The sequence below is a fragment of the Sinocyclocheilus grahami genome, unplaced genomic scaffold (assembly GCF_001515645.1).
Source record: "Sinocyclocheilus grahami isolate Dianchi unplaced genomic scaffold, SAMN03320097.WGS_v1.1 scaffold1436.1, whole genome shotgun sequence".
In the NCBI taxonomy this organism is placed as follows: Eukaryota; Metazoa; Chordata; class Actinopteri; order Cypriniformes; family Cyprinidae; genus Sinocyclocheilus; species Sinocyclocheilus grahami.
The window spans coordinates 181,031-204,799 of record NW_015506615.1 but is presented as its reverse complement, the minus strand read 5'-3'; the positions used below and the strand labels follow the sequence as shown (position 1 = coordinate 204,799).

Genomic DNA, 23,769 nt, shown 5'->3' with positions numbered 1-23,769 from the left:
CAAGAAAAAACAATACATAGGATATATAAAATAATAAAAATACATAATATAATAGGACAAATAAAACTAATAAAAAATTAAGAAAAACAAATAAATGGGATAAATAAAATAAGAAATTATGAATTAAAAGCTGAATTAGTCAATATGTGAACATCTATACCCTCTCCAGCATCCTTGGTGTTGACAGTGAAAACTGCAGGCTTATTAACCATGCCATGAATTAGACCAGGACCATAGGCAGTAACATGACCACTGTTGACATAATCCACATAGAACTGCAGTGGACTTCCTAAGAGGCAAGAGGAGGAATTCATAATTTAACAATTTTCTTTTTTTTTCTCCAGGCCCAATATATTGATTAAACCAAGACATTTTGTAAAGCATTTAATTCTCTTGTAAACTTGTTAGTATGGCTGGAAAAAGAAGTGACCAATCACAGGCTCTTTTACCTGGGATGTGTATTCCATCGTATTTGATGTCCATCTCATGCAGACCAGCCTCAGTTGGGGCATATTTCACTGTGACTGTGCCGTCCTTGTTATCTGTAATATCAGGCTTGGCCACTTTTCCAGAAGGCATTCTTACATCACCTTTAAGGCATCGGGTACACATAAGAATCTTCTAGTAGAAATCAGGACATTTCTATTTGATTGATTTGTAGAGTAGAATACCTGTAATTTCTCCTTTCAGGATGGTGAAAGGAATGACCAGGTCGAAGGGTCTCAGTCCAGCTACGTCCAGTCCGTTCATGCCCAACTGCCTGTCTGTAGCCTGTGAGGAAGCAGAGGGGAATCAGACAGATCAAAACTAACCATGAGGTGGACACTGCACTCAAGACTGCCATCAGAATCCCAAGATCTAAAACTAACATGTTTGTTTCTGAGGTTTACGTCAAGTAATCTGAATTTACTAATTGCTTAGTTTGTTCAGTATTACTTTTTATTCCACTGTATGTTTCATTTACTAGGTCAGGAGTCTACTCAAGATAAATTATCAACGGCAGACAAAGAATAATATTCAACTGTCATCCTGATAATATAAAATTATGGCTGATGTCCACATATACTACTGTTAAAAGTTTGGGGTTGATAAGATTTTAAAATGTTTTTGAAAGAAGTCTCCTATGCTCACCAAGGCTGTATTTAATTGATCAAAGATACAGTAAAATGTAGTTTATTCTCATGATATCAAAGCTGAATTTTCAGCAGCCATTGCTCCAGTCTTCAGTGTCACACGATCCTTCAAAAATCATTTGATATGCTGATTTGATCAAGAAACATTTTTTAATATTATCAATGTTAAAAGATGTTTAAGCTGCTTAATGTTTTGTGGAACTGTGATGCACTTTTTTCAGAATAGAATGTAAAAAAAATAAATAAAATAAAATCTTAGTGACTCCAAACTTTAACGGTAGAGTATATTGATTTTGATATCAAGAAAACAAACATTTTGTGTGTGTGTGTGTGTGTGTGTGTGTGTGTATATATATATCAAAAATGGAGATGAAGCGCACAAACAGCAGACATGACAACAGTACCCTTACGGTAGAGTATATTGATTTTGATATCAAGAAAACAAACATTTTGTGTGTGTGTGTGTGTGTGTGTGTGTGTGTATATATATCAAAAATGGAGATGAAGCGCACAAACAGCAGACATGACAACAGTACCCTTAAAAAAAAACTAAAAAACAATGATAATGGAGATGAGGATGACGAGGATGATGAAGCAGCCACCAACACTGTGAGAGAGAATGACACTATAATGAGAGATTGCAGGATCAGTCAGTGATTGACCAATCTGGAGAAGGGGGTGGAGAAAAAGCCAAGCAGACAAGTGACAACGTGACCAACGATGATGTACCACACACAAAAACATCTAAATGCCCACACAAGAGAATGAAAGTGTCAAACACACAGCATAAGCTCGGCAACAACCAGCCATTTTGTTCAAATGTAGATTCCCCACATTTATTGCTTTCCAAAATGGCTGTCATTCTATGTTTCAAAGAAAATGTATTCAAGAGTCCACATGAAGGCAGAATTATTGGAAATGAGGTAAAATAAACCCTAAACCTGGAGGAAGAGAAAAACAGGAGGGTGAAAAAGGGAAGGACGTAGGACTGATTTGGGACTCATCAGTAGCAGAGCAGGAAATGGAGACGGGGAGGAAAGAGGGGTGTGTCAGTACCCATGGCTGGCCCATGTTGGGCGCGTAGGCGTACTGCAGGTTCTGGGTCTGCTGCATTAGTTGGTCAGGAGAGTCACCTTCCAAAGCCTGAGACAGGGCAACAGAATCAAAGATGAAATCCCTTCAATAACAACCACCTCTGGTTCAAAGCTGCTCAACCAGGAACCCGCTTTAAGAGATCTAGATTCTTTCCAAACAACAGCTCATTCCGAAATTAAAATGGTGTAATTTTTTACCCTTATGTTTTTCCAAAACCACTGTTTTTGTGTTAGGAATTGGCTGAAATATCACTAAATGATGTCTGATATTTGCCTCAGCACAGTGATTCAACTGTAAACTTAAGATTAATTATATTTAAGAAAGCAGAAATGCAAAAAAATGGTAGTAAGATTAGTTAAAGAATACGGTCATTACTCCTGTAAATAACTAAACTGTGCAAACACAACAGTATTGAGGACTTTCTGACTTCATACTGTATGCTGCATCTTTTCGATCTGATCAGACTTACGGTTTTCCTTAAATCGACGATCAAATCTCTCAAAAATCTCATAGATCTACACTGACGGACTGTTCAAATGAGCCAAGACTCTTCAAACTCCAACGGTCAAAAAATTCTAATTTAAACATTCAAACTTAAATGTAAAATCTCTCATTAATATGCTAAAACATGGTAGAAGTATTAAAACATGCTATAAACATGTTGCATAAAATTAGAAACATTTAGGCTAGAAGTTTACTTTGTTGGCTTGAAAAAGTGTCTTTCAAAGTCTCAATCAATTTTTTAAGAAACATACAGACAGTATCTTGAATCTTAGAAATCACAAAATAAATGTCTTAAATTTTAATATATTATCACTCCCAGTTTCTGTGAAAAAAGTTTGAAAACAAGCAGCGCTGTCATAATTAATTACAGCAGAAATACCAGAGAAAATATCTATGGAAATAATGGGGGGGGGGGCTTTGAATTTTGTTGTTGTTGGACAATGAGGGGCCTTTGAGTCTAAAGGTTGAGAACCGCTACCCTAGACTAGAGGAAAGAAAATCATATGGTTTTGGAACAACATGAAGATGAACTAATCCTTTAAATTGCATGTTGATGCTTACCACAGTGTAACTGCAAGAATAAGCTACGAATTCATTCACATTGTAATGACGGTTTTGCACTAAAGGTTCACAGGGTATATTTAACACACTATCCCGCTGGAAAGGCTTGCCTGTGAGAGTTCAACATTTGAAATGAATAAACAGTGCTCCATATGAACACAGGATCTGTGTGGAATATATGTACCGTGACTTGGAAGGGGCTGTTGGGGATGTGCTCGCCACCGAAGCGCACACAGATGACGTATTTGCCAGGCTGTGGTGCTGTGTAGAAGATGTCAAACGTTCCATCCTCATTTTCAACTACGTCCACATCCACCTCGCCTCCATCTGGAGTGCACACTGTACACGTCACCTTGCCCTTCCCAGCCGCCTTCGCGTCCACGGTGATGACAGTCTTCTCTCCGATCTGAATAGTTGGACCAACTCCAGCTCCTACAGAATACAGAGAAAGGTTTAGTAACAGGTAATGTGCAGGCAGATGTTTTGTTATTAGGTAGTTTAGTACCCATCTCTCCAGAGTTACATTCCACCATGCACTAGATGCAAAATGTCTGGAGCGTCAAGGCAACAGCTTTAGAGATTTAGGATCGATCATTTAAAAAGATCTGCTTCTCATCTAGACCAATGATTCTCAACCAGAGAGCCGTGGCCTACTAGAGGGTCTCAGCAAATTTCCAAGGAGACCACAGGAAGACTTTGATAAACAAATAATTTATCATATTAAAATCAAACCTTAACCTAAATTCAAATACTACAACAAAAATAATGTGTTAAAGCACGGTTTTAAATTGAACACAATTCTGCATTCTCTCTCTCAAAAAATTTTAAATATATTAGAACTCCCAGTTTGTTTTAATATAAATCTTGAAAATAAACAGCTGTTGTCATCATTACATTAAAAATACCAAAAATATCTTAGCCTTTATGGGGTGGGGGACTCTGGGTCAAAAAGGTTGAGAAAGCACTGATCTAGGCATCTGTTCCTCCTCCGTGACTTCAAAATGATAGATCCACTATCCTTTTTGTCTGCTACCTCAATTTCCAGAGTTATCCATTTAATAATGCGATCACTAATACAAAAGAAATATACGAAAGCTGAGAAAAAAAATTATAAAATACAATAATAATTAAATGATATCAGTACATGTACATTCCACCATACAGGCATATTAAAGACCTGTTAAGTTAGTCATTAGTCACCTGCAGTCAACAACTACTTTGCTGTTGTACTCGAGTAATTTTGAAATGGCAGGAAACGCAAGATTATCTACATACAGTATGAATTACATCTTAGCTATAGTAGTGGATAGGATGGCAAATTATCAGGCCTTTAGTATCGGACACCGTGCAATTCTGCATGCAGTACCAAATAACAAGACTAGAGCATTATTCAAAGCGCTTACCCAAACCGTGACCTCCAATTGAGACTGAGAGACCGTGAAGCAGAGCGAGAAAAAGTGAAAAAGTAACAATCAGGGCAAAATACAACAAAATGTGTGGAAGAGATAAAACAGAAGTGAGGAATGAAGTGATGGGAATGTGAGCAGCGCTGCACAACAGGTGTGTTTCTGGGTGGGGGATGAAGATGGGAGCAGTACACAGAACAAATGTTACACAAAAAGATAAAAATCTGTTCCCTTGTGACAACCAGCCTGAACACTGAGGTTTAGATTAAATGGAAAAATGGTTCAAAGAACACAGTGGAGAGTAATAAAAACATTAATTTTCCAGTGGCTCCCAAACCACAGAATTTATTTTGATCCCTCCACTCAGTGTGCACACTGGCAGACCATCTTAAAACACCAGAAATGGGTACACTTATTTAAGTGTAAAACAGTCATGCTTATATTTTGGATGTTTGCAAATTATGCACTGCCAATTTCAAAGTGAATCATGGCACCATGTGCAGCTCAGGATACAGAGTTTCAGCTGTATTTCATGTTCAATGTAATAAAGATTAAAGGGGTCATATGATGCTTTTTTAAAGATCATTATTTGGTGTAACAGAATTAATGTTCAAAAAACACATTATTTTTCAAATACTGTACATTATTGTAGGTCCTCTATGCCCCGCCTCTCTCAAACGCTTCGTTTTCTACAAAGTCCCTCCTTCTGACAAGACAAGCGCAGTCTGCTCTGATTGGCCAGCTGACACAGTGCATTGTGATTGGCCGAACACCGCAAGCACTCGTCGGAAACACACACGATGCACAAAACTCCACATTTGAACAGTCAATAGCAAATGCTTAATCTCCTCTCCTAGGTTCACGAAACGGTCATCCATAAAATGCATTGCTGTTCTGTTGTAAGTAATCTTAAAGATTCCTAAATGCATCTACTTTCGGAAGGCCAAATAAAGTGCTTTTGCCTAGAAACACAGCGTCTCCCTGACATGGCTGCTTCAACACTAACTGCGGTTACTGAAACCACGCCTTCTTTCTTTGCGTGCACATTTGGGCGGCATTATGCAAATATTGCCACATAGTGAGGTAGATATGTGGGGGCGTATTAGAACGAGCCGTTTTAGGGGGGCGTGGCAGAGTCTTAACTTTGATAAAGAATATCTCTTTGGTTTTGAGACTTTAGTCTTTGCAACTTCAGGGATCTTATCTATGCACAATCAGCTTGTAACACTCCAAAGAGAAAGGAAAACTTGAAATCGCATCATATGACCCCTTTAAGTAATATTTGATTAATCACATTAAGCAATTCTGATTATATATCGTTTTAATTTCAACAACATACTGTCCCTACTATATTATTATATTACTCTCTGTAATTAGAGCTCAATAGTTAAGTTTGAAATGAATGGAAAGGGGCCTGCAATGGGTAGCAATCAGTAATGTACAAAATGGTCATTTATTTTGACTGATACGACCGGAGCATTACATACCTGTGACTGTGCATTTGCTTGCGTCTCCCGTTGGCAGGGCTCTGATACGATATGGAGAGTATGGGATCTCATCACCACCATATTTGATGAGAATGGTGTAGCGGCCAGTCATGTCAGGCACATAGGACACAAGATACGTCCCATCCTGATTATCACGAATGTTAGCCTTCTTTGGCTTCCCTTCAGGGTCCTAAAACAAGCATTAAGAACAGAACAATGCATAAAAGTGACAAAAGCAATGCAACGAGACCATGGCAACTTTATATCTGTAAAGAGAAGCATCAGCTCACAGTGATCTGGACAGCCAAAAGTCCCTCTCCTGCATCTTTGGCATCAATAGTGAACTCCACAGGCAGACTGGCAGGCACACCGGTGGTATTCAGACCAGGGCCGCTTGCACGGACCTTACTAGCATCATGAGTGGGCAGAACCTTCAGCTTATAAGGACTGAATAAAGACAGAGACAGAGAGAGAGAGAGAGAGAGACAGACAGAGACAGAGACAGAGACAAGCAGGGAAGGCAGGGACCAGGGGAGTTTAAAAATGCACCAGGCCTGCTATAATACCAACTCCATCGATGCCAATACCATCGAAATTTCACAGTACTTTAATGGCAATTTCAAGACTGCAGCAAAAACTGACCTTCTACTGAGCACACTACTTCATGCTGTTAAATATTAATATAAACTATAAAATACATCCTTCAAATAGTTCTTAATTGAAAGTACTCCCTATCAATACAGTCTGATAAAGTTGTTTATTATTATTTAAAAGGGTCATGAATTGAGAAATCAACTTTTATTTGAGCTTTTGAGATATAAGAGGTAATCCTACTAAAAGAATATCCTGTAAGTTTCAGAACTGAAAATGTTCTTGTTACTGAAATAAAATGTTCTTGTTACTGCTTTTATTGACGCCAGGCCCAGCGAACGCCAGATCCTGGAATATGCCTGTAATAGATAGGTTAAACACCGCCTCCACAGAAGAATATCAACGTCCAATTCTGTAGCCCCGCCCACTGATTCGCACATGACATAGTAGGGAAATAAGGTTAGTGGCGCTAATCCGGATCGAGCAACCAAGCAATAAACATGCCGTTAAATAAGCATAACCTTCCTTCAGATTCAAAATATAGGAATGTGTGGTTAAACTTTTTAAACCAGGCCTGGACTTCTCTCCTCCAACACTGTCGTCACTCCTCCTTCTATCCTTCCGGAGCTCCTCCGTGTGACTTGAGACCAGTGAGTGGCGCAGGTGTCGTGCATTAGCATTTACTCCACCGGCCTCGTGTCATTCCCACGGCTCTCGGCCCCGCCCCTCTCGTCACAGTCACTATTGCTTTATTAGAGATCACTTGATATGGCCTGATTATGTGTACGTGTCTAACCAAAGTCACAGAAAGCTCCAACTATGAAGGACGTAGCTTGTCAAACAGAAAGTTAGTGTACTATGCAAAACTGTTATCCAATCATAGCAGTGGGCATTTACATCCAAGTCTTCAATGCAGCATGCCCATAAAAATGGAGCGTCTCTCGAGCCGGCCTCAAAACCAGGGTAGAAAATAGTCTATTGCTTATTGATTTTGATGTTTTTGAATGTAAAAACCATGTGAACATAAGTGGACTTCAGACAACAGTATAAAATAATAAAGCCAGTTCATGACCCCTGTAATAATTTTAAAGTGCCCTTATTATGGATTTTTGAAAATTACATTTCATGCAGCGTGTAACAGTGTGAAGTGAATGAAAACATCCTGCAAAGTTTTAAATCAGGAAGTGCACCATGTATAAAGTTATTGTCTCTCAAAAGAAAGAGTCAACTCAATCATTGAAAAGGAGTCATTTTTTTTTAATGAGTCCCAAGCCGTTTCATGTTGAGGTCAACATGAAACATTAGCATATTGCCCCGCCCACTTGTTGGTCTTTTCCTGTTGGTCTGAATGAAAATGCAAATTCATTCTTTGCCACTAGATGCAGCTTTTGGAGCGGTAAAAATAGCGGTTTCCCCGGTAACGCTTTACGCAAAGCAGCACTGCGCTCACAAACGCTGCTTTATCAGGCATTACAGGCTCATGATGAAATGAAAATGAGACCAATCACCGCAGATTAGCATCACGCAAAGGAGGGGTTTGGAAAAATGAATCGCTGAGCACATCGTTTGGGAGTCGTTGAGCAAGTAAGGTAAAAATAAATGCATATTATAAGACAATTAAAATGTTTTTTGACCTTGCATGCATGTCAACCTGTTATTGGGGACTCCCAAAACCAAAATATGAACCTTTCATTTCCCATAATAGGGGCACTTTAAACCACAGAGTACCAAAGGTCTGGTACATCTGACATCACTTTAAAGCACTAAACATTTTTTGTTAAAACTCATTTTGATTAACAGGGTGGTGGTCATTGATCTGAGCCTGGAGTTTACCTGTGTGGGATTTCCTCATCCGCATACAGGACATTAATAGAATACGGTCCTTCTCTGGTGGGTACATAGCTGACTGTGTGAGTCCGGTCACCATTATCCACCACCTCAACAGGCTCCACGACACCTACACGACAAACCGTAAATCAATACAGTCCTCTAATTCAATGGAGAGGGAAAGAAAAAAAGGCAAATGAACAAGATGATTCTTGAATCACACTCCCACCTTTGGGTCCCTGCACTCGGACCTGTAAGGGTGCCACTCCAGCCTTGCTAGCATCCACAGAAAAGACCTGTGGGATATTGGCACGCACGTTGTTTCCAAGCCCCTGACCCTGGCATTTCACTTTAGTTGCATCAACAGTATCGTGGACAGGTACAGAAAAAGGGCTTCCTGTGGAGGGGAAAAAAGGATTTAAAAACAATAAATAAATAAAATCAAGAAAAATTTGTTAAGAAATATACAAAAAAAACTATTTTAAAAAGATAAATTACAATAAAAATAAAAAGACAAAATAAAGATATAAATGCAAAAATAAATACAAAAAACAAAAACAAATAAACAAATATTAGTACATGATGCAAAAATGCTGACCAGTGATTGGTTGGCCTCCATAGGTGACATTGAGGTTGTATGTGCCTGGCTCATATGGGATGTATTCAACAGAACAGCTGCCATCTTTGTTATCAGTGCAGGACATTTTGGCCTCAGAAGGTCCTTCCATAGCCAGCCCCAGTCCACCTGTGCCGGCCCCACTGCTCAAACGACAGAGATGGAGTGAGGCAGAGAACCTTACAACCAGACCTACTGATGCGGTGACTGATTTGATCGAGAAAACAGCAGCTCAAGATTAAAACGAAAAGCCGAGTGCTGAATCTACCCACCGGGTCTCCACTGTAAACTTGTTGGGTTTGTTGGTGATGCCAGACTGAAGTCCTGGACCATGTACACGCACACGTGCTGGGTCACAACCCTCGGTCACAGGCACACGGAATGGGCTCTTGGGAATTGGGGTGTTATCGTATATAACCTCAACACTGTGTGTGCCTATTAACATAAATTAACCATTTATAATATTACAGTAATACCACAATTTAAAATGTTTCAAAAGTGGTGCATACCCTTGTAAAACTCACTACCATAATGCCAAGATGTTTTATATTACAGCCAATAACAACTATCCAATACAATTCTATACTATTTTGTCTAAATAACACAAAAATCTATTATTTTAAAAACTACAAGTGAATCAATTTGAAGCCTGAAAAATGGTTATTCATTTTAAGCTTTGTTAAAGATGACACGTAACAGTGTTATTAAATTTGTGTTTTTAAAGATAAACTGTTTGATAAGCATTAGATGACAAAGATCATCTAAATGTAAAAATAGGAGAAATAAGCATGAACAATGAAATACCCTAGGCTGAAACTCACCCTCCTCATAAGGCGTGTACTCCACTTGGTAGGTGCCATCTCCGAGGTCTCTGATCAGAGCTTCAGTGCGGTTGCCTGATGGGTTATTGATACGGGTCTTGATATGATTGCCACCCGTTTTGGTGAGAGCACGAGCATCCACAGTGAAATCAGTAGTGGCCTCCCGGAAAACACCTACAGGCAAACATTCAAAGTGACTAAATGAGCAAAGACAAGAGAAGCACCTGCCAGATTAACCTGAGAACACCACACTACCTTTGCCTTCCACTCCAGGTCCGAACACTTTCACTCCACTGGTTTCCACAGCAGGCTCCACGTCAAGTCGGGCTGGGAAGTTTGGCACATCCTGATCACCGTAGCGGATGGTGAGGGTATAAGCTCCAGGGTACAGAGGGATATAGGTGATGGTGTATGTTCCATCCCCATTGTCCTGAATATGGACCTCAGCCTCGGTGCCATTGTCTGAGATGATCTCGATAGTCAGCTCAGCAGGACCAGCATTAGTGCAATCAACCACAAACTGTCCTGGCTCGCCAACCTTGGCTCGCTCCAGACCTGACCCAGAACATCGCACCTACACATGAGAAGAGACGTTGGGATATGAATGAAAGAGTATATTTGTTCTACTGCTTAAGCCAATATGGGGCCAAGATGCCAAAACCACTCGCTGAGAAGTCGTGCAACATGAAGCAAATTACAGTTTATAGAATAAACACCCCACAAAGAGCTTGTCCTGATGCCTTTTTGTCATCTTGTTAAAACGGCAATATTTAATTCCTAGGTTGAGCCCCATTCCCAAACTGCCTCACCTTAGATGGGTCAGTAGGTGCAATGGCTTCCACGGGGAATGGACTGCCGGGGATGGGGGCACCATCATATGTCAGTTCAACCTCATAGGGTCCCTTATCTCTGGGTATAAAACGGACCTGACTGTTTTCTGGGCTCAGGCCTGGTTCAACTTTACAAGGCACCGATTTGCCAGATGGACCTGTGACCTTGGCGCCAACCTTGCCCTGACCACCTGCTCCTTTTGACTTGACCGTGATCTCCTGATCCTTTCCAACAGTCATTGCTAGAAAAGAAAGAAAGCAGATAATTTTACTTTTAAATGGGTAAAGGTGATTCAATCCAATTAAAGGCTATTTTTATAACTTTATTTGACCCTCTAACTCTAACACTTTCTATTCTATTATAATTCTACTTTATCTATATTTATCTTTTTCATTTTTTTGTTCTTTATTTAAAAAAAAACAAACAAAAAAAAACCCACTAGCTTTCTATTCTATCTACTTGTTTTTCTTTGTGTGTGTGTGTATAATATGTATGTCACTCGGTTATATTGCAGCCATTTGCTAAAATCATTTAAGTACATTTTTTTCCTCATTAATGTACACACAGCACCCCATATTGACAGAAAAACACAGAATTGTTGAAAATTTTGCAGATTTATTAAAAAAGAAAAACTGAAATATCACATGGTCCTAAGTATTCAGACCCTTTGCTGTGACACTCATATATTTAACTCAGGTGCTGTCCATTTCTTCTGATCATCCTGTATTGATGGGAGGATGGATGGGGCCATGTATCGTGAGATTTTGAGTGAAAACCTCCTTCCATCAGCAAGGGCATTGAAGATGAAACGTGGCTGGGTCTTTCAGCATGACAATGACCCCAAACACACAGCCAGGGCAACTAAGGAGCGGCTCCGTAAGAAGCATTTCAAGGTTCTGGAGTGGCCTAGCCAGTCTCCAGACCTGAACCCAATAGAAAATCTATGGAGGGAGCTGAAACTCCATGTTGCCCAGCGACAGCCCCAAAACCTGAAAGATCTGGAGAACACCTGTATGGAGGAGTGGGCCAAAATCCCTGCTGCAGTGTGTGCAAACCTGGTCAAGAACTACAGGAAGCGTCTGACCTCTGTAATTGTAAACAAAGGTTTCTGTACCAAATATTAAGTTCTATTTTTCTATTGTATCAAATACTTATTTCATGCAATAAAATGGAAATTAATTATTAAAAAAAATCATACAATGTTATTTTCTGGATTTTTTTTTTTATTCGGTCTCTCACAGTTGAGGTGTACCTACGATGAAAATTACAGATCTCTCCATTCTTTGTAAGTGGGAAAACTTGAAAAATCGGCAGTGTATCAAATACTTATTTGCCCCACTGTGTATGTATATATATATATATATATATTACATACACACACCTTGCTACGTGTACTGCGTTAGGCTAACCGAGACTTGTCATTTGCACTTATATATTGCTGCTCTTTTGTTAGTTTTGACTGCTTTTATTGTCCTCATTTGTAAGTCGCTTTGGATAAAAGCGTCTGCTAAATGACTAAATGTAAACAACGCTTTTCTCAATACATAGTTTCAAAGCAGCCTCACAGATTTTTCAATGTTACAATCAGTCAAAGACGTCCAAGTAAGTCTCAAAACTCTTATTTGAATCTCCCAGGTTTACTGGTCACAAGCTAGACAAGGAATGTGATTACTTACTATTGCCAAGACCAGCCACTTTAACTTTACTGAGGTCCAGGGATGGGGCAACAGCTACAGCAAACGGGCTCTTGGGAATGGGATCACCACCATAGGTGACATTCAAACCCATATTGCCCTACAGAAGAAAATGAGCACTTAAATTGCACCAGTACTCAATGGCTAAATAACATTTAGAAAACCAGTTACAATATTCAAACATTGCAATATTCTTTCCAAAGCCAAGCACTACCAGTCATTGAGACTGAAATAGCAAATGTGTGCTCACCTGTTGAACAGGGGTGTATTTAACAGTGTGGGTGCCGTCATGATTGTTGATGATGTCAAAGTCATGGACCGCCTCTCCCTTGATGGGTCCAGTGAACTGAGCATCAAGTCTAGCTTTGCCTGCAGCCTTGGTGTTCACAGTGAAGTGAGTGGGTTTGTTCAGCTCCACACCTTGAAAAGAAATAACAGCATTTTTTTCCATTAGAGATTCTCCTTTAAACTAAAAACAAAACTAAAAGGGAAAAAACAAAACATTTAACAATGCAGGAAGTCATACTAAATAACTTACTTTACTTATTATTAAAGGGGGGGGGGGTCTAATACGATTTCATGCAATCTGCGTTATTTACACTGTTTAGGAGTTGGATTCTCATGCTAAACATGGTAAAAGTTTCAAAAACGAGTTGGATGTGTGATGGAGTATTTCTGTGCCAAATACATTCCTTCCGGGTTCAAATAGGTCTCAGAATTTTTCATGACGTCATGAAGAGTGGAATTCCTTGTATGGGCCCTTCTCCCAAAAGAGCACATGCACACAGCAACCAGAGCAGCCCATCAACGTGCTTCATTCAGGTTACACAAGTCATCAGCAGCGCTGCACAGGACTTGCTCGAGAAGAATGTGTTTTTTGATTTGAGGGAAAGATAACCTTGTTCAGCTTCCCAAAGAACCCAGCATTAAGGGAACAGTGGATGTAGTTTGTTTTTCCGGGGCACCAACGGAGTTGCACTCATGTGTTTGATTTTCCCGTAATGACAAATGTTTTATGAACAAGGCCCAGTTCGTCGCTGGATTTGCACATTGTTTGATACTGAAGGATGGAGCAGTCCCAGCGATACAAGAGTCAGAACCTCAGGCGGTGAGTAAACCTGCATCAAATGTATGCGTTTTGTTGGCAACCGGCACGTAAGTGCATATAATGTAAACAACACGAACATGCTCGCGACTGTTTAGCTCCGCCAATGACACACCTCCAGGAGCTCGGCTGTTTTCAGAGAGAAGCGTAAAACTGTATCTTTTTATAAATCTGATGAAACTAAAGACTCTTCGGAGATATGAAGGATACAATACTGGTCTATAAGTACTCAAGATTAACATGAGATCGCCAGAAACGGTGTATGCTATGTCCCCTTTAAATATTTTTTTATTTTATTAAATACTTTATCTCACCAGTACGACTGAGTCCAGGGCCCTCTGCTTTAACCTTGCTGGCATCATGAGACGGATCAACCTTGATTCTGATGGGCGTCATGGGAATAGTCTAGAAAACGATACAAGTTTGAATAAAAGAAACCTCACTAGACCATTTACCACATACACTTATGCGTCTTCTTACCTGATCAGCAAACAGCACCATGATTGTGTAGCTGCCCGCTCCAGGGGGGGTGTATTTGACAGTGAATGTGTCATTGTCATTTCTGATGATGTCAAAATCGATGTCAGCTTCAGCAGGTCCCACAATACCTGGAGAGCATTTGATGCCTATGCTGATGTCACCTAGAAAGACAGAACAAAAACAACACTATTAAGCTTATTTGCCTATGACATGGAAAATATTAGTTTACATCTAGTTCTTTAGAGTTAAAGTTCTTACCCTGTCCTGCCTCAGAGCAATCCACGGTGAAGTATGTTGGTTCAAATGCCTTCAGGCCAGTCTTGGCCACTCCAGGTCCTGATACTTTCACCTTATTTGGATGGCAACCTGCCCCAATGTTCATCTACACAAAAAAAGCAGTACAAACACATTAAGACACTTCTTGTTAGTAATTTTAAGGATGTTAACCATATCTGAATGACTACCCACCCTGAATGGGCTCTCTGGGATGTTGACTCCACCCCAGGACACCATCACAGTGTGTTTGAGTGGTTTGCGAGGGGTGTAGCTGCAACTGTATGTTCCATTACTATTGTCCTTCACCTGCACATCCACTGGGTTTCCATCACGGTCCTAAGAGGGAAAAAGCTTGTTAGCGCTTTGATTTAGAGAAACAAAGATCAGTCATGAGCCATAAAGCAGGATTCACACCCGAGCTTGAATCTTTAGAGGAGCTTTGCCACCTAGTTTGGCATCCACAGTGAACTCAGCTGGTTTGCCGACTGAAAGGCCAGAGCTCTGCAGACCTGGACCATAAGCCTTTACCTGAATTACAAATGAAACTCGTCATAAGAATTACCAACAGACTCTCATTTAAAATATGGACAATCAAAAGCTCATTTCAACATCACCAGATCAATTACCTTGTCAGGGTAAAAGTCTTTTCCTGGAGCAGGCACGATTTCAGCCATGAAAGGGCTGAGCTGGATGTCCTCGTTCTTACAGAGCACATGAACTGCATATTCACCTGGTTCTGTGGGCCAGTACCTCACATCACAGGAGCCATCTCCCTTATCGTCACATTCGATCTTAGCCGGGGATGGGCCCTCCACAGAGAAACCTGAATGGAGAATTCACAAATTTGTTTTGGATTTAAGAAATACACATGTAAGCCATTCAAACAGACCAATGAAAAGTCAGAGCTAGTGAAACATACCCAAAGTGCCCACGTCATCCCCGACGGCTTCCACCACAAAGTCAGCCGACTTGCCTACCACACCACTCTCTAGTCCTGGACCCCATGCCCTGACCTGCTGCGGTCCTGCTTCAGATTCCATCTTCACCTCAAACGGACTGGAAACAGGAATAAGCAATGGACATTTAACAAATCTAATCACTACTCTAATAGGAATTGATTCAATTATTAACTGTGATTTTACCTGCGTGGAATGTGTTGTCCACCCCATGTGATCGTGATGATGTAATTCCCAGGTGAGGTGGGGTAATACTCAAAGCTGTACACGCCATCTCCCAGATCCTTCTTCTTACAGGGCTCCTCAAGACCCTCTGCATAATACATTTAGCTTTTGGTTAAATAGTTCATAAAACATCTGTACTGTAGCATAAGTTAAAGCACCCCTATTATGCCATTTTGAATATTGCCTTGCATGCAGTGTGTAATGTAGCGTAAAGTGTAAAGTGTAAAGAATCGACTCAGAGCCTAAACGAGTTGTCAGTAATTCGAATCCCACTTCTGTGATGGCTACACATCACGGGGTAACACATTTGCATAATTCCCACATGTATTCTATGTGAACAACTTGACCCCGCCCACAAACAAGTAATTTTACTGACGACTGCTTCTCTAATCTCGGGGAGTTCAACATGGGATTCACACAACGCTAACTCTTGAAAGATGGCTCAATACCCCGTTTATCTGGACCAGCTGGCTCCAGTAAATCACATCCTGTAAGTATGATTAATAATAGAGGTTTATATATTCTATCGAGTGTTCAAAATATGGAACTATGACAATAGGTGTATCATTTCTGACATGCGCTGTACACTGTAGACCAAGCATAACAGACTGTGCCATCTGACCAATCAGAGCAGAGTACACTCATGGGAAGGAGGGGTTTAGAAAGACCATCTTAGAACTGCTTCGAACAAGTTGTTTGAGAATCGTTGGAAAATGAGGGGATATTAAATGCATATTTTGAGAAAACTAAAGGTTATTTGATCTTGCATGCATGTAAACCTATTGTAGGAGACTCCCAAAACAATATTAGGAACCTTAAAAATGGCATAATTGGGCACTTTAATACAGAGGGCTCTGGCACTGTGAACGTGAATATAAGTATGGCATCCACTCACTGGGCCCTTTGATGGTGACTTTCAGGTCTCCAGTGCCAGCTCCCTTGGTGTAAACCTTAAATTCTGCAGTCTCCTTGATCCTCAAGCCTTTAGGCTGCAGACCACGGCCCTTGGCTCTACACAGGCTTGGATTACAGGCTGGTGAGAACAGACAACCAAGTTAGTACAAATTTGCAGTTAACTGTGTGCCCTTACATTCACAAAAAGAAAGTATTCAACAGAAAAAGCAACATGCCAATTAGTAAATAAAATGAATATATAAATACAAAATTAAAAAAAAGGCACTGTGAGATATAAAGTCACAACTGTGAAATTTGAAGTCACAATTGAGAAATACTGTCACAATTTTCTATGTATGATTTTTAGGCTGAGGTAGAAAAGGGCTTCAAAACTTTATCCTTGAATAAGTTATTAGTTAGCACGTTTCAATTCTGTCATGACCACATAAAGGCTGTTAACCCGTCTGTGAAGAGGTGTGTAGGTGCAAGTTAACAAAACAGTCTCATGTTAATATGTATAATGTCAAGAGCATATTTTCAAAATGGTATTTTTGTTTAGCATTATTTCAAAGTAATGTCTTGCCACACAGATTTCCATTGTACACTGCATTACTGTAAATGTGTCTTGTATTTACAAACTGAGGAACAAGTTGAAATGTATGATTTCTATTATTTAAAAAAAATAAAGTTGTATTTCAACTCTGTTCTTCAAAAAAAAAGCAGGCAGGAAAACACTGAGCATATTGGGGGAGAGATATTAAGCTCTGCTCATGGTGTACATTTTTATCTTTCTTTGTCTTGATCCAAACTGCCTTACAAGAGGAAGTGGTAAGAATGACTATACAGTGCTGAATAATACTGGTGGAAAATAATACTGGTGTCTGATAATAAAAAGCTATTTTTAATGTTCCATTTGTCTACTGTGCCACACGTTACAGAGTCACAGGAATTTTGCTTGGCTTACAACGCCACAGATAACGATGTCTAAACATGTCTCCTGAGAAATGAACATCTATTAGCACTTATATGGGCAGTTAAACATTTTCTGGTCAGTATAATCAGTGGTCTAAAATTATGTCATGTAATTTCATTGGCACTTTATTAATGCAAAGGGTTTGCAGCCTAAAGTGAGGGACAACTGAAAATAACAGGACATTGACAGAAAAGCAGCAGGTCAAGTACCCAAGACATATCCAAGGAAACAGGAAATGATACCAAAAGCCAAAAGGAGGCCGATCCAAAGAGAAAAGGAGAGATACCAGTGGATGCAGACGATACCAGTCCTTCAAAAGGAGAGACACAATTGCCAGTGAAGAAAAACAGAGGAAAAAGACAGCAAGAAAAAACAATGTAGACAAAAGAGCATGCAGCAAGGACAGATAACAGACACCTAAACTTTTATCTGAAGAAGTTTTATACATACTATTCAGTGGTAATGGCCTTTCCATGCCTCTTCAAAAGGAATCCCGTGTGTATATCCCTTTCACCTACTTCCCTTTCCTGTCTTACACACTGAATGCATTCATGCTTAGCCCTTCTCTGGCTCTTACCCTCTCCCACATGGACGGTGTAAGGGCTCTTGGAGATCTGCCCCCCAGCGAAGGTGATATAGATGGTGTGCTGGCCCTCCTGAGTGGGCTTGTAGGTGCATCGGTAGCTGCTGTTGCCCTTATCCTCAACACTGCACTCAGTGCCCTTCTTTCCACTGGGGTCCATAATGACCACCTCGACCTCTCCTACGCCAGCGCCTGAGAGAGAGAGAGAGAGAGAGAGAGAGAGAGAGAGAGAGAGAGAGACTTATTAAAAAAAAAATTTTTTTTTTTCTTATATACTCAATGAAATATAAAACAAAAAACAAAAATGCTTATTTTGAATTAATGTTACTTATTTAGATCAAATAAATGGTTTATTTTGCCTATTTATTTAGCTAAAAAATTAAAATAAAATCATCATCTACAACCAAAATAAGCATAATGTAGGATATACTGAGGGCAAGTACCAGCTGTGTAGACATCAAAGTATGTGGTCTTGTTGGCGATGTTGCCAGCAGGCTCAAGTCCTGGGCCCTGGGCAGTGACCTTGCTAGAGTCTCCCTGAGCCATTCCCACATCCACCTCAAATGGGCTCTTAGAGATGTGTTGCCCTGCAAACAGCACTGTCACCTTTGAGAAGAGACACAGGTCTATCAAAAACCAGGCAAGACTGCTTGCTTCCACACTGATACAACAGTGTTATTTTTTGTTGGGACGTTTTCGGTTTCATCTTTTTCAGGTAAACACTTCTGGGTACCTTGTGTTGTCCAGTGACTTTTGGTATGTAGAATACGGAGTAGGTGCGGTTCTTGTCATTGTTGGCTGTAACTTTGGCCTCCTCACGGTGGCCGGCTGGGTCCTCCACGTAAACCAGTACTTCGCCTTGACCAGCGCTGATGGTCTCAACAGTGAACACTGCTTTCTTCATCACAACATTACCTGTGGGTTCAATACCTGCATGGCACAGAACAATACGATATTGAAACGATCAGTTTCAGACATAACTAAAATAAAAACCACATTAAATAAAACTGCAATATGCAACTGGCCATGGTTTACCTGGTCCATAAGCACGGGCCTTTTTGGGGTTGAGTTTGGGCCGCAGGGGGGCACCAGGCTTGAGTTTGGCTTTGGGGAACTGGGACAGGTAAGTCATAACAGAGTGCTCGTCCACATTTGGATCAACGATTTCTTCTGGAGTGATCACCTTTTGAAGAAACAAGGCATGCAATTTAACCCAAACCAAGCAAAATGCATGCAATTTGTAAATATTTTGTAAAAAAATAAATAAATAAAAGGTTTTTAGTAAGTTTCACCACACATGTTATCTTGAAGCCATGCCCACATGCTGACAGGAAGTTTATTACATACAAATTGAGAAGTCTGTATCATAGTAACATCAGCCCTGGGGCAGGAAACATCCAACCACATGCATAACCGATGGCACGCAACATGCCAGCTTTGGCACACCATCAGCACACGCCATGACAAAGAAACCTCACTGGGTAGTTTCGATACATCAGTAGAGGAAAGGAAAAAAAAAAAAAAAAAAAGGTGATTTGACTCAGTTCCTTATTTGTCTATTCTTTCAAAAAAAAAAAAAAATAATCATAAGCACTACTATAATATTAGGGGAGTTCGCATACTGCAACCGTTATGGCCAAGGTGAAAACAGCATGTGGTGTGACAGAGCCAAATACTTTTTCATTTGTTTCCTTTCCAATTCAGGTCATGATGAAACCACAAAGTCATAGTTGCTGCACTGAATAAGAAACATGCCAGGTAGGGGCTCTAGAACATTCTGCTCTTTGATTATTCAGGAGTTAATGAAAAGGCAAGAGATGACTGAACCAAGATAAAAGTACCTGAGGAACACCAAGCCAGTCATCAGCCTGCTGCATGGCCTCCCTGGCATTGTCCACAGGTTTGGTCTGGTCCCAGGAATCCCAGTCTGGACAGAGACCTGCACACCAAAAATAAAAAAATTAATTGTATATGCTCAAGTTTCCTAAGGAGTGTGCCAGACTAGTTTTAAAATACTTGCTGGTCTTACTATTGACAGCATGAAAAAAAAGTAGTTAATTAAAAGGTGTTTGAGTTGGATTAACTGGATTCATTTCCATGATTCAGTAGAAAACTTATTCAATGTATTATGTAAAATCCAGGCAGGCCCCTTTTCCAAACATTTATGCATTCAATTTAGCAAAAAAAAAAAAAAACACAAACATACTGTATATAAACAATCTGAGAGTAAATGTGTGTGTGTGTGTGTGTGTATATATATATATATATTTATATTTCAAGCCTATTGATCATGATTCCATCATTCAGGTAGGCTGACCATGCCTAAAAGGAATACCAAATTTAATACTAAAGACATTCTCAGACCACTAAAACCCTGAAATCTCTCAATCCCCCCAAACACCATCTCAGATCTTTCACCTGGAGCACAACTGTCCACCAGAGCACCAAGGGCTTTCCCTGACTGCCAGTCCCGGCTGAAGTTGGTGATGGGCAGCTCGGGCAGCTTGTTCTGGATCCATCCGAGCAGCCTCTGTTTGGGCGTCTTCTGCTTGCTTTCTTCGGTCTCCTCCTCCTCGTCCCACATAGGCATGGAGATGGAATAATGCAGAATCAGAGTCCATATTAGACCCAGGATCAGCTTCAGGTTCCCATCCACTATGGCCTTACTGTCTGTAACACAGAGACAGAGAGAAGAGTTACAGAGTTTGCAAAAATCCATTGGAGTAAATAAGATTTTTAATCATCTGAGGGCATCTGCATCCATAAAGCTGGAACAAATAATTTAATAATTCAGCACAAGATAGTGCAATATGTTGCAGACCATCCTACAAATGGTCACCAAACAATGAAGTGCTTGTAACTGCACTGCACATTTGAAACATTCAGAATTAAATCTGGCAAGACTTCAGATTGTAGATAATAATCAGAGAAGACATTTGTGGATTAAACCATCTAGATGGTTGTCCAGTCCCATCTGTGGATCATTTCAGGACAAAATTTCAATTTGAAATCTAAGAGCCAGATGAAGTCTGATAGCCTTTTATTATTTGTTCTGCTCTTATTCTGTTCTTAAAAAGATGGAAATAAATGTAAACCCATCTCCTCTTCTAGTCATTCCACTGTGTCAATACATCAAGATCTGAACATGATCTGATCTACACCCTCATACAACACTTTCACATTTCCCTTTTCCTTGACATTTTTCTTTAACAAGAGCATAAACCCATCCAAAATGTGGTTATAGGCATACACATGCGTCCCAAGTTACAGAAGAGAGAGACACAAAACAATTTCAAAGCACAGACAGAATACTCTCCCCATGTCCTACACTGCATAGTATTTAAGTGAGGCCTAATCCAAGCTGGGACAGTGAGAGAATCAATAAATGTTTGAAGATAATGTGGATAATTGTTCTTTGATAGCACTCACACGCCCCTAGGGAGGACTTGGGCAGGGCAGCACAGTGCATCTTCCTGTTTTAACTGACACATGCTCCACTGAGGATGCAGTTAACCTTGCAGGGGACAAAAGGGAGGGGAGACTATTTATTTTGAGTGAACCATACTGTGAAAGTTTGTTTCAGAATTTATTAATCTTAAATGTTAATTTCAAAATGTACAAATACAATAACACACACCGTTAATATTTAAATAGACCTGAACTAACAAGCATGAATAATGAACAGTAGAATTTTAATAACTATTGTGTATTATAACTAATGTTCACAGTTCATAAATACATTAACAAATGTATTGCTCATTGTTGGGTTAAATGTTAATGCAAATGCATTGTTTACTAATGGGGCCTTGATTTTTAAATCAATATTTTTTAATGAAAATGTAGATTTCTTCAAAAACTTTGAAGCTTCAAGTTCATAATGTTGTAAACATAATAAGAATCAAGCAGTTTATTCCAAGACATGATTGCTTTATAACAATGAACAGATTTAATTTAGGCTTTCATTTATATTAGTATTAATCCCGGAGGGGAGACTATTTATTTTGAGTGAACCATACTGTGAAAGTTTGTTTCAGAATTTATTAATCTTAAATGTTAATTTCAAAATGTACAAATACAATAACACACACCGTTAATATTTAAATAGACCTGAACTAACAAGCATGAATAATGAACAGTAGAATTTTAATAACTATTGTGTATTATAACTAATGTTCACAGTTCATAAATACATTAACAAATGTATTGCTCATTGTTGGGTTAAATGTTAATGCAAATGCATTGTTTACTAATGGGGCCTTGATTTTTAAATCAATATTTTTTAATGAAAATGTAGATTTCTTCAAAAACTTTGAAGCTTCAAGTTCATAAAAATGTTGTAAACATAATAAGAATCAAGCAGTTTATTCCAAGACATGATTGCTTTATAACAATGAACAGATTTAATTTAGGCTTTCATTTATATTAGTATTAATCCCCACACACACACACACACTTTTTTTGAATCATCAAGAGGCACGATGAGATAAATGACAGTTTTTACTTTTGGGTAAACTATCCCTTTAAAACCTAACAAAACTCAATCTATGAGCAAATCATTGTCTCAAGGAGGAAAGAAAGCATTCGATCAGTTCAGAAGTAGACCCTGTATATTGTGAGACCTTACATAACATTTTATCCCTCTCCTGACCCGTTCCAGTTATCCAACAGCGCATGTTTGGCCATGTAAAATAATACATTCACATTTTTCTCTAGTTATGGGCCCGTATTTATCAAGCTTCTCAAAGTGCCATTTTAGTCTTAAGTGCTGAGAATTCATTAAATTTACTCCTACTTTCAAATTTAAGTATAAAAGCAAGTTATCAAATTTCTTAAAGCCAAGAATCACTCTTACTCTCCCAGTTATTTAAGACAACTTGAGAGGTCTCTCAAGTGGTTAGGAGTTGCCAGTAGGGGTTTGTGATGGCGCTGAGGAGACAGAGACGTGCGCGAATCTTTCAGGAGAGGAAGAATGTTCTTGAAATGTTTGACGATGAGCAGTTAATAAAACAGTTACATTTCCTCAGTTATTCAAACAGAAACGAGCAAAGAATATTTACATTACCAAAGAACATAAAAACTGACTTCAGTCTAGCGCGAGTATTATAAGCTCTTTAAAAACACTCCCGTTATAATCAGTGAAGCTACCTACACTGTATCATGAATAAATCTCTTACCCCTTATTTACACTGCACACGTCTACGGCGCGTTACGGCTCCGACATGGCCACCGGAGCTGATCACGGCTACTCACCATCCACGCCGCAGCAAGTTTCTGAAGCGGCTCACTCACTGCATCACTAAAGATAGGCGCCTATATTTTTGACGGATAATAATAATAATAATAATAATAAAAATAATATAGTTTTGCTGTCATCAAAGTAATCCGCAACAGGCGACATCTCTGACTATCGTCGATACACGATACCATCGTCTACTGGCACAACCCTAAATATAAGGTTGTAATTATGTCCACAAAGGAAAACTTTGACAACATCCGTTTTAACTAAAAAGAAACATTTCTCAGTTTATCTCACTTCAGTTTTATTGTTGCAGTGCAAAATGGGATTGTCAAGCAGACAAACTGACCAACACTTTCATGAAAACCTGTCATAAATGTTGTATGCACCTGGCAAACTAAACTATTTGTATTACAGTCTAATCTAGTCCACCTTAATTAAATGTAAACAGGTATGCACTGCTGTGCTTCTACAG

General features: G+C 39.5%; 1 protein-coding gene across 3 annotated transcripts in view; it reads right to left on the bottom strand.

Moving 5' to 3' along the window:
- Window positions 1-23,769, bottom strand: part of LOC107570276 (filamin-A-like) — a 44,813-nt gene that overhangs the window by 5,499 nt on the left and 15,545 nt on the right. For 2 of the 3 annotated variants that reach the window (XR_001607015.1, XM_016256486.1), the window contains exons 3-34: window positions 20,477-20,728; window positions 19,900-19,997; window positions 19,094-19,241; window positions 18,792-18,988; window positions 18,502-18,664; window positions 18,053-18,250; window positions 16,504-16,641; window positions 15,570-15,696; window positions 15,347-15,483; window positions 15,054-15,250; window positions 14,842-14,955; window positions 14,620-14,763; window positions 14,410-14,533; window positions 14,152-14,312; window positions 13,986-14,076; window positions 12,817-12,986; window positions 12,549-12,666; window positions 10,851-11,113; window positions 10,297-10,615; window positions 10,042-10,215; window positions 9,493-9,655; window positions 9,203-9,363; window positions 8,834-9,001; window positions 8,611-8,734; window positions 6,477-6,633; window positions 6,187-6,376; window positions 4,697-4,720; window positions 3,478-3,725; window positions 2,190-2,276; window positions 672-771; window positions 450-590; window positions 161-289 (exon numbers count right to left, since the gene is read on the bottom strand). Coding sequence is in view for 2 of the 3 variants with exons in the window: in XM_016256486.1 (XP_016111972.1) it covers window positions 161-289; window positions 450-590; window positions 672-771; window positions 2,190-2,276; window positions 3,478-3,725; window positions 4,697-4,720; window positions 6,187-6,376; window positions 6,477-6,633; window positions 8,611-8,734; window positions 8,834-9,001; window positions 9,203-9,363; window positions 9,493-9,655; window positions 10,042-10,215; window positions 10,297-10,615; window positions 10,851-11,113; window positions 12,549-12,666; window positions 12,817-12,986; window positions 13,986-14,076; window positions 14,152-14,312; window positions 14,410-14,533; window positions 14,620-14,763; window positions 14,842-14,955; window positions 15,054-15,250; window positions 15,347-15,483; window positions 15,570-15,696; window positions 16,504-16,641; window positions 18,053-18,250; window positions 18,502-18,664; window positions 18,792-18,988; window positions 19,094-19,241; window positions 19,900-19,997; window positions 20,477-20,728 (5,025 nt within the window). In the remaining variant the exon portion in view is untranslated. The remainder of the gene's footprint in view (window positions 1-160; window positions 290-449; window positions 591-671; window positions 772-2,189; window positions 2,277-3,477; window positions 3,726-4,696; window positions 4,721-6,186; window positions 6,377-6,476; window positions 6,634-8,610; window positions 8,735-8,833; window positions 9,002-9,202; window positions 9,364-9,492; window positions 9,656-10,041; window positions 10,216-10,296; window positions 10,616-10,850; window positions 11,114-12,548; window positions 12,667-12,816; window positions 12,987-13,985; window positions 14,077-14,151; window positions 14,313-14,409; window positions 14,534-14,619; window positions 14,764-14,841; window positions 14,956-15,053; window positions 15,251-15,346; window positions 15,484-15,569; window positions 15,697-16,503; window positions 16,642-18,052; window positions 18,251-18,501; window positions 18,665-18,791; window positions 18,989-19,093; window positions 19,242-19,899; window positions 19,998-20,476; window positions 20,729-23,769) is intronic. The other variant, XM_016256487.1, reaches the window with a different exon arrangement.